Raw genomic sequence first — 7,840 nt, 5'->3', positions numbered from 1 at the left:
TATTTTTATTTCTATCATTTTATCTTAACATAGTTTCATTTTGTATCTTTTTAGCCCTGATGAAGCCCTGCAAAGTGGGCCGAAACGTTGGAAAATAAATAGTTGTAGACTATTTTTATTTCTCTTTTGACCGCAACCCTGACCATCTCCCTATATATCAATTTTTACGGTCAACTATACATACATATATAAAAAATATTATAGCTATTTCAAATATATCTTTGATTTTAGATTGCTTGTGATGAGTTTGGAAATGACACACCTACTTCACAGTCTATAGGATCAACTCCAGAACCTTCTGAAGGTAGCATCAAAAGGTCCAGATTGAAAACCGAACATGTCTTGCAGAAGGTAGCAAGCAAAATTGATCACACCCTTCAAAGCCCAATAGTTCAAATGCCATGGAGGCAGCCACACGATGCTTTTGGGGAACATATTGCAGAAAAATTGCGCACAATACCACTGGAGCAATTACCAATTTGTCAGAAGTTGATAAATGACGCAATTTTCTATGCTGAGATAAATGCTTTGAGTGTATCATCAAGGATCGATCCAAAATGACTCTCTGGTCTAAGATACCTCCTAGATTTCAGATTCTAGTAGATGAAGGGAGATAATAATTGTGTACATAGAAGTTAAGGATAGCGTTAATTTACCATATGTAATTAAAAATAAATAAAATCTAGTTTTTCATGGCTAATGTTAAGTATATGGTTTTTATTTTATTATGTTTATATATTACTATGTAAAAAATGCATGTATATATTGTACTTAAATTAAAATATGCTAAATTTAATGATAAAATATTATTTTAATCCTATTTTACTTGTTAATTATCTGAATCAAAAATGAAATAATTTAAACTTCTAACAGTTCTTGACGAGAAATTTAGCCCAAGAAGAGAAAAAAATCAGTTATTTCATTCCAATTTGTTATTACTTTAATGAAAACTATTATAATTACTAGTCAGAACTGATGAGTATAGGTAGGAGGAATAAAAAATAGTGGCAGTTTTAAAATGTTGAAAAAAAAAATGTATTTTTCATTCGGATCTATATATCTTTAAAACTACTTACAACACTAGAAAACCTAATAGAACATAATTTAAAGAGTAAAATTGCTAAAATATGAGCCCTAATAGAATTATTTACATTCAATAGTTCCAGAGATACAGTATTTTTAAAAGGAAACACAGTACTTTATAAAAATATATATATATAGTATTTTATAAAAACACAGTACTAAGGGAATTTATTCAGGGAAATCTATATCTCTGCAACCATTTGATATACAGATATCTATTAACACTAATTTTAAAGCTAGTTTAATGTGCCATAAAGTAGTTCCTGATGTTTGTTTTTTTGAGTAGTAGTTTTTATCATATGTTACAAAATAAGTTCACAAAATGTTGATTTCTAGTATTTCGGACAAAAGTTTTGATTTAAGAAAAAATATATCTTAGGAACCATCCGACCTGTCTGCTAGCAATAAAAAAAAGCTAGTTTAATGTACTATAAAGTAGTTTATGACACTTATCTTCATAGGGGTAGTAGTTTTTATATTCGCATATGAATAAGATAAACATCGTAAATTACTTTATAGTACACTAAACTAGCTTTATTATGAGTGCTGATAGCCATCTGTATGTCAAATTGTTCCTGAGATGCAGAATTTCCCAAATATATTCAATAACTACTGAAATTTAACATTTTTTTTTTTTTTTTTTTATGAACTGTTTTAAAAAACTATATCTTCCGAACTAATGAACGTAAATAATTCTATTAGATTTAATCTTTCAGAAAATTTACTATACTATAAATTAAGTTATATTAGGTTTTCTTGTGTTGTACATAGTTTTAAGGAATTTGAGTTTCGAAAGAAAATTTTTTTTTTTCATTTTGAAACATCTGCCATTTTTAATTCCCGCTAACTTACTTGACAGACCTATCAATTATAACTAATAATTATAGAGTTTTCATTAAAGTAATAAAAAACTGTTATTTTATTACTTTAATTAATTAAACTATCAATACTATACTTTAATTAATTAAACTATCAATTTTAACTAATAATTATACATAGTTTTCATTAAAGTAATAAAAAACTGGGGTGAAATAATTGAATTTTTTTCCACCAGGCTTTTGTACTATGATGGTTTACCATTATATGAAGTAGCTTCAAGCAGTTTTCATTAGTTCATCCTTAAGTAATTCATAAAGATGGATGGGACTGGGATTAACTCATCTATATGAGTTAAAAGTGCAGTAAAGACTTGTGATTAAGTAGCATTAATTCAATGCAATAATGGCTGGACCTCCTTTCTCTTCATATTTTAGCAAGCAGTGATTTAAATAAGTAATTCTTTATTTATGACCATAATGTCTCACCAAACTTTTTTATTTTATTTTTTACTTTAAGAAATAAAAATCAAAATTAATAGAACCAACTCACTAGCCTTTGAGACATCTATCAAGCAGGTTAGTAACCAGAAAAATGAAAATTTCTCTGTACAGAACTCTCATTCGCCCAGTTCTTACATTTGGAACGGAGACATGGACAAGGGCAAAAGAAACTTATCAGAAGTTGACTACATTTGAGCGAAAGATATTTGGACTGGTGTTAATTAGTGGAGAGATGAAATAAAAACAAATGAAGAGATTTACAACCTCTTAAGTGACCCTGACGTTAGTATTGTCAAACGATATCATCTGAGATGGCACGGACATGTGGCCAGGATAGAGGAACAGGAAACTCCTATAAGATTACTGACGGAGATAGTCCATGGCCGGAGGAGAGTTGGCTGTCCCCGACTTCGATGGATTGACTATGTGGCACCAGATGCGAGGAGTTTGGGGGTCCATAACTGGATGGCAGCAGCGCATGACAGAAACTTCTCGAGGTTGCTGTGGCCTGGACGCATCAATGTGTTGTAGCACCAAACTAATAATAATACCTCAATAGCCAACCACTGACGACTACTCTAAATAGAATGATAGAATAGAGTTACTAGAGAGATCATTAGTGGGTCACTGAAAACTCTCCACTCCAATTACTATTCATCAGTTCAATTTTAATTTTACCTTCTTACCCCTGTCGAACAGATCCACTACCTTGGACTACATTTGGACAAGCGATTAACCTGGAATTCTCACACCAGACTGAACAGACAGGAAACTGCTTCGACTATTACAGCACTTACTAGACAAACGGTCTAAACTTCCAACACATTACAAAAGACTGATCTACATGACTGTAATAAGGCCAATATGGACATATGAAGTTGAGCTTTGGGGCTCCACTAAACCTTCGAATTCCTCTCGTATCCAATTCTTACAACAAAAAATCCTTCGTAAAATCCTCAATGCTCCTTACTTTGTCACAAATAAAATCATACATAAAGACCTTAATGTTCCCTATGTAACCGATCTAGCCCGAACCAGATATCACTCCTTCCATTATAAACTCTCTAACCACTCAAACCCTTAGTTTCTAATCTTGCATCTTCCATTCCTGACAATCCTCCGAGGCACCTGAAAAGAAGATGGCCACGAGACCAGCTAATGTAAAATGTCATTAGAGTACTACCAATGGGTAGTTTCTCTACACGCCTGTAACACTCCAATTTAACTTAGATCAGATTTACTAAATGTATTATAATGTACAGTTGTAAATAGCAATAAATAAAGATTTTAAAAAAACAAAAAACTTTACCTTAGTGAAAAAGATTGTAAAATAAAGAAATAAAAGTGAAATTATGGCATTAATGTATTTATTTTTTTCTAAGAATAAAAGGAAAAATAATCAATTCAGAGAAAACAATCAATAAAAGATTAATTCAGGACCAAATGTACAGAAAGAATTGTTGAAAGTAAAGAGGAAGATGCTTTCAATGTCAGTGCCAGAAGTGGAAAGTTCATTGCCTTCATGAAATTTAGAATTAAGAAGTATCTTAAAATAATTTTGAAACACTAAAGAAATACAATTTGAGTGGGATTGTATGATGATGATGAGATGATTCAGAGCACTAAAAAATTATTGGTGTATTTAATCTTGTCTTTTATCTTCTCAACTTTTACTAAAAACTTTGGTGTAAACATTTATTACTTTCATTCACCTACAAATGTAAAATATAGTATGGGGAAGACATTTCTTGTGCAAAATTTTCTTATTTATAGTATCCTATGAGTCTGCATTTTTATAAACATCCAAGCTCAGAAAATATGTAGGATATTGAAATTTAAACCTTAATCCTTTTACGTTCTGAACAAAAATTATTACAAATAAATGGATTAAACTGGAGTATTTGCTATGGGTGGTTATTGAAAGGTAATGATATCCATTCTGCAATACATGAGGCTTAAACAAATTGTTTACAAAATTGAGGCATTTGCTTGTAAAACATGGTATCTGACATTTTTTTGTGAATTGAAGTTTTTGGTAAGATCTGATTCCTTAAAGCTGATTTTACAGTTTTTTAAAAGAATTTTTAAGAAATTTATAATATTGGTACTAAGTTAGGGTAAGTGATAACTGGTTAAAAGTAAAATATAGAAACTGACGAAGATGGCCGCCTGACGCAGTCTGTTTATAAATGATAATTAAATTAAATATAGTATTTTTAATGTCAGTAAAAGGAATTCTTTTGGCGATAACAAGGCTAAAGACCCAAACTATGGTTTTGTGTATGAGTACAAACAAATTGCATCAAAGCTATTCCTAGAAAATGCCTGTAATTTCTTGGCCTGATTTGAAGTAAACGTGGCATCTACTGAACTCAACAAGTTTTACAGCCTTCTAATCATTTAACCTACTGAACAAAAGTAGATATTAACTTTTATTTCTTCAACTATATAGAAGGGGTATTCATGATGTGTTAAATGTAAAATGTTAATTGTGTTAAATAGGATTGTAAGCAGCCCTGTTTAAAGTCATTTTAAATGTAAAACATCTCCTAGCGGATTTTCTGAGCAACTTGTTTCATAACACTTCCTTCCAAAAATTCATATTATTATTTATTTCTAAGTTTTTATTAAAGTAATTTATTAAAAATGCCTAAATTAAGCAAAAAGTAGAAGTTGTTTGAAAGGCTACTGAGTGTCTTGTTGATCTTCTGACTTGTGAGGATGAGAATCAAGATGAGCTAATTGACAACTGTCATTACATTATTATTATTGTCATCCATTGCTTTATTAGTTATAAAAACATCCAAAACACAAACTAAGAGCAAGTAATATGAATAATACTACATTCCTTGTTACTATAACAAACAAAATGGTAATGAGCTCGGCTGGTCTGTTGCATCACATCATTCTCCATTTAATAGATCTAGTTACAGACTCTCAAACATGCTATGTCATGTCATTTTCCCATCTAACACACTTCAACATGTTAAACTAAAGATATGAATTCCCCTATAAATGGACGTGGTAAAACATATAAATGGTATCTGCTGCAGTAATCATGTTTTATATCCAGTGGGTCTGTCATGACAATATAGTAGTGGTAGCAGTATCACTTTAAGTCTTGTGTGATAGTTAGCAGTCAGTTTGATAACCATAGATTTATGGTATAATGTGGAGCATTAGTAAGATTGATAACAAGTAATATACTTGTAAAAAGGTTATAGAATTTGAAGAACAAACTAATTTTATTATTCTGTAAGGATATAATGAAAATACATAATATAAAAAATAAAGCAATAAAGATATTTTGATTTAAGAATAAGTAGATTACATGTTAATATATTGCTGCTTTGCTTGAACAGTGGTACATCTGACAGAAGAAAGTTCTCTTTTTATTTTGGATACTCAATAGATTATAACGTACATTGGAGCTAATTTGCAACAACTCTATTAGCTTTAGGATAACCTCAGTACAAAATGTAACCATTCAGACATTCCACCGTCCAAGCAAAGTAATGAAATTTGGAACAATAACATTACACTAAAAGCATCCACTATCAACAATCTGTTTAAGCTTCCTGTATGTTACCCCATTCTTGTCAACCGCATACACTTACTATGTCCAACATACATTATGTGCTAACCCAAGGGTTATAATTGACAATTTAGCTAATACGATTTATTCGTTATGTCTGTGCCTGAACCAAATTTATGCTTCAGTAAGGGCAAAATTTTGAGATTGTCAATAATTATTTATTACGAAATTAGGTTTAGGCACAGACAGATAGCTAAAAAACCTCTTACCGCCAACTTATCATTTTTGCCCAATAGGCTTCTAGCTTTTCAAATAATATTGAGTTCAGAAATCTTTAAGAGGGCTCTCACGACACATAATTATTTTTAAATCAATGAACATATACAACAGACAAAAATGACTAAATCTAACAACTGAGATAAAATGTTGACTACTATTTATATATCTTTCAACAGAGAATGAGGAACAATAAAAATATCCTAAGAATATTAAATAAAGTTGAAGATTCTCATAACTTAATAAAAAGGCACATGAATGAAAGGTTAAAAACAAGTAATATAATTATAATAGCATAACAAAGTATCGAACTATGTGATACATTACAGTAATATGAATACTACTGTACCAAAAAAAAGTTTTTCAGTAAATTGAAGTTCAGTAAAATATTAATATCAAATCAAAACCTAATGTGCTGTTTATTTAATTTTTGCTTAAACAATTAAATTATTATTTAACTCTTAGCTCCAACTTTGAAAAAATATAATTGTATTTTTTTTTTTTTAACGAGACATAGATCAGCTACTGATTAGTAAATGCAACTATTAATACTCAGTAATAACATATATATTAGAAATCCAAATGTTAACTGTCCGTTTTTTAATTTTTTCTTCTTTTCAAGTCACTTTTTGAGTAACAAGAAAAAAAGTATCTTGAAGATATAAATTTAACATCTTAGAGATGTAGCTTAAAACAAAACAACTTTCAAGTAAAAAATTTACAAATTATATACAATTGTGAATCATAAATTAAAATACTCAAATGGGGATTTCCATTACTGTAAAAGGAATATCTTACAAGGTACATACATTTTCACAAACCAATAGAAAAGGAACGTTTTCTATAATACTATTTTTTTCCTTTCTTTCCTTTAGGTTTACAATATTTATCTTCCAAATGTTGGAAAAGAGCATCAGCACTCGCTTCTCTTTCCTTTTTTCGCATCATAATGGCTTTTAAAGCATCCATATCCCCAAGGTCTTCATCGCATTCTCCTTTTTTCTTTTTCATAATTTCCCTTTTAGCTTTTTCAGCTTCACCAGCTTCTTTCATAAACTGTTTAAACAAAAAAATAAATTAATAGTAGGGACTGAATAGTAACAAAGGTGAGGATAAAATATAGTTGAAACCCAACCTCGTTTTGAAGGTTATCACCCGATACCTCAAACTGAACCATATTTATGAAAAATAAGGCCCCAACCTAAACTAAAAAGGATCCCTCAGGGCAGTGGTTCCCAACCCGGGTTTTGCAAAATAATTAAAGAATGGGTCATTTCAAGTCAAATCAGTTTTGAACCTTACCATCTGAGGTTTTCTTTAAATAGTACAAAAAAAATATATACATACATAAAACCTAACATGGTCGTCCACAATTACAATCTATTAACTTTAAAAAAAAAAAACAAACACTCTCACATGCATACGAAGATTAAAATAAAATAAATAAGTATATTAATTTTAAAATAATAAATATAAAATTAATAACTGAGTAGAAGATGGTTGGGGGTGCGGTCAATGAAAAACACAAATAAGTATAATTAACTAACTGTTAATCTAACTGTCTAACTGTTTCGGCTAGAGTTTCTAGCCTTCTTCAGGGCTAAAAACAAAACAAGATAACAACCAC

At 30.1% G+C, this 7,840-nt stretch overlaps 2 protein-coding genes across 3 annotated transcripts in view; one reads left to right on the top strand and one right to left on the bottom strand.

Moving 5' to 3' along the window:
* LOC106689897 (uncharacterized) overlaps positions 1–774 on the top strand; it is a 31,543-nt gene extending 30,769 nt beyond the window's left edge. Inside the window, exon 5 of one of the 2 annotated variants that reach the window (XM_014435105.3) lies at positions 232–774. In XM_014435105.3, the coding sequence (XP_014290591.1) occupies positions 232–561 (330 nt within the window). In that variant the 3' untranslated portion in view covers positions 562–774. The remainder of the gene's footprint in view (positions 1–231) is intronic. The other variant, XM_014435104.3, reaches the window with a different exon arrangement.
* Positions 775–6,700: 5,926 nt separating this feature from the next.
* The window catches only part of LOC106689900 (dnaJ homolog subfamily C member 9), a 10,877-nt gene continuing 9,737 nt past the window's right edge, over positions 6,701–7,840 (bottom strand). The window contains exon 5 of the mRNA XM_014435111.3: positions 6,701–7,269. Within this exon, the coding sequence (XP_014290597.1) occupies positions 7,063–7,269 (207 nt within the window). The 3' untranslated portion in view covers positions 6,701–7,062. The remainder of the gene's footprint in view (positions 7,270–7,840) is intronic.

The sequence above is a fragment of the Halyomorpha halys genome, unplaced genomic scaffold (assembly GCF_000696795.3).
Source record: "Halyomorpha halys isolate HHAL.00 unplaced genomic scaffold, Hhal_1.1 Scaffold1518.1, whole genome shotgun sequence".
In the NCBI taxonomy this organism is placed as follows: domain Eukaryota; kingdom Metazoa; phylum Arthropoda; class Insecta; order Hemiptera; family Pentatomidae; genus Halyomorpha; species Halyomorpha halys.
Note: the sequence above shows the minus strand (reverse complement) of the source record. Positions and strands in the feature narration are given on the sequence as shown.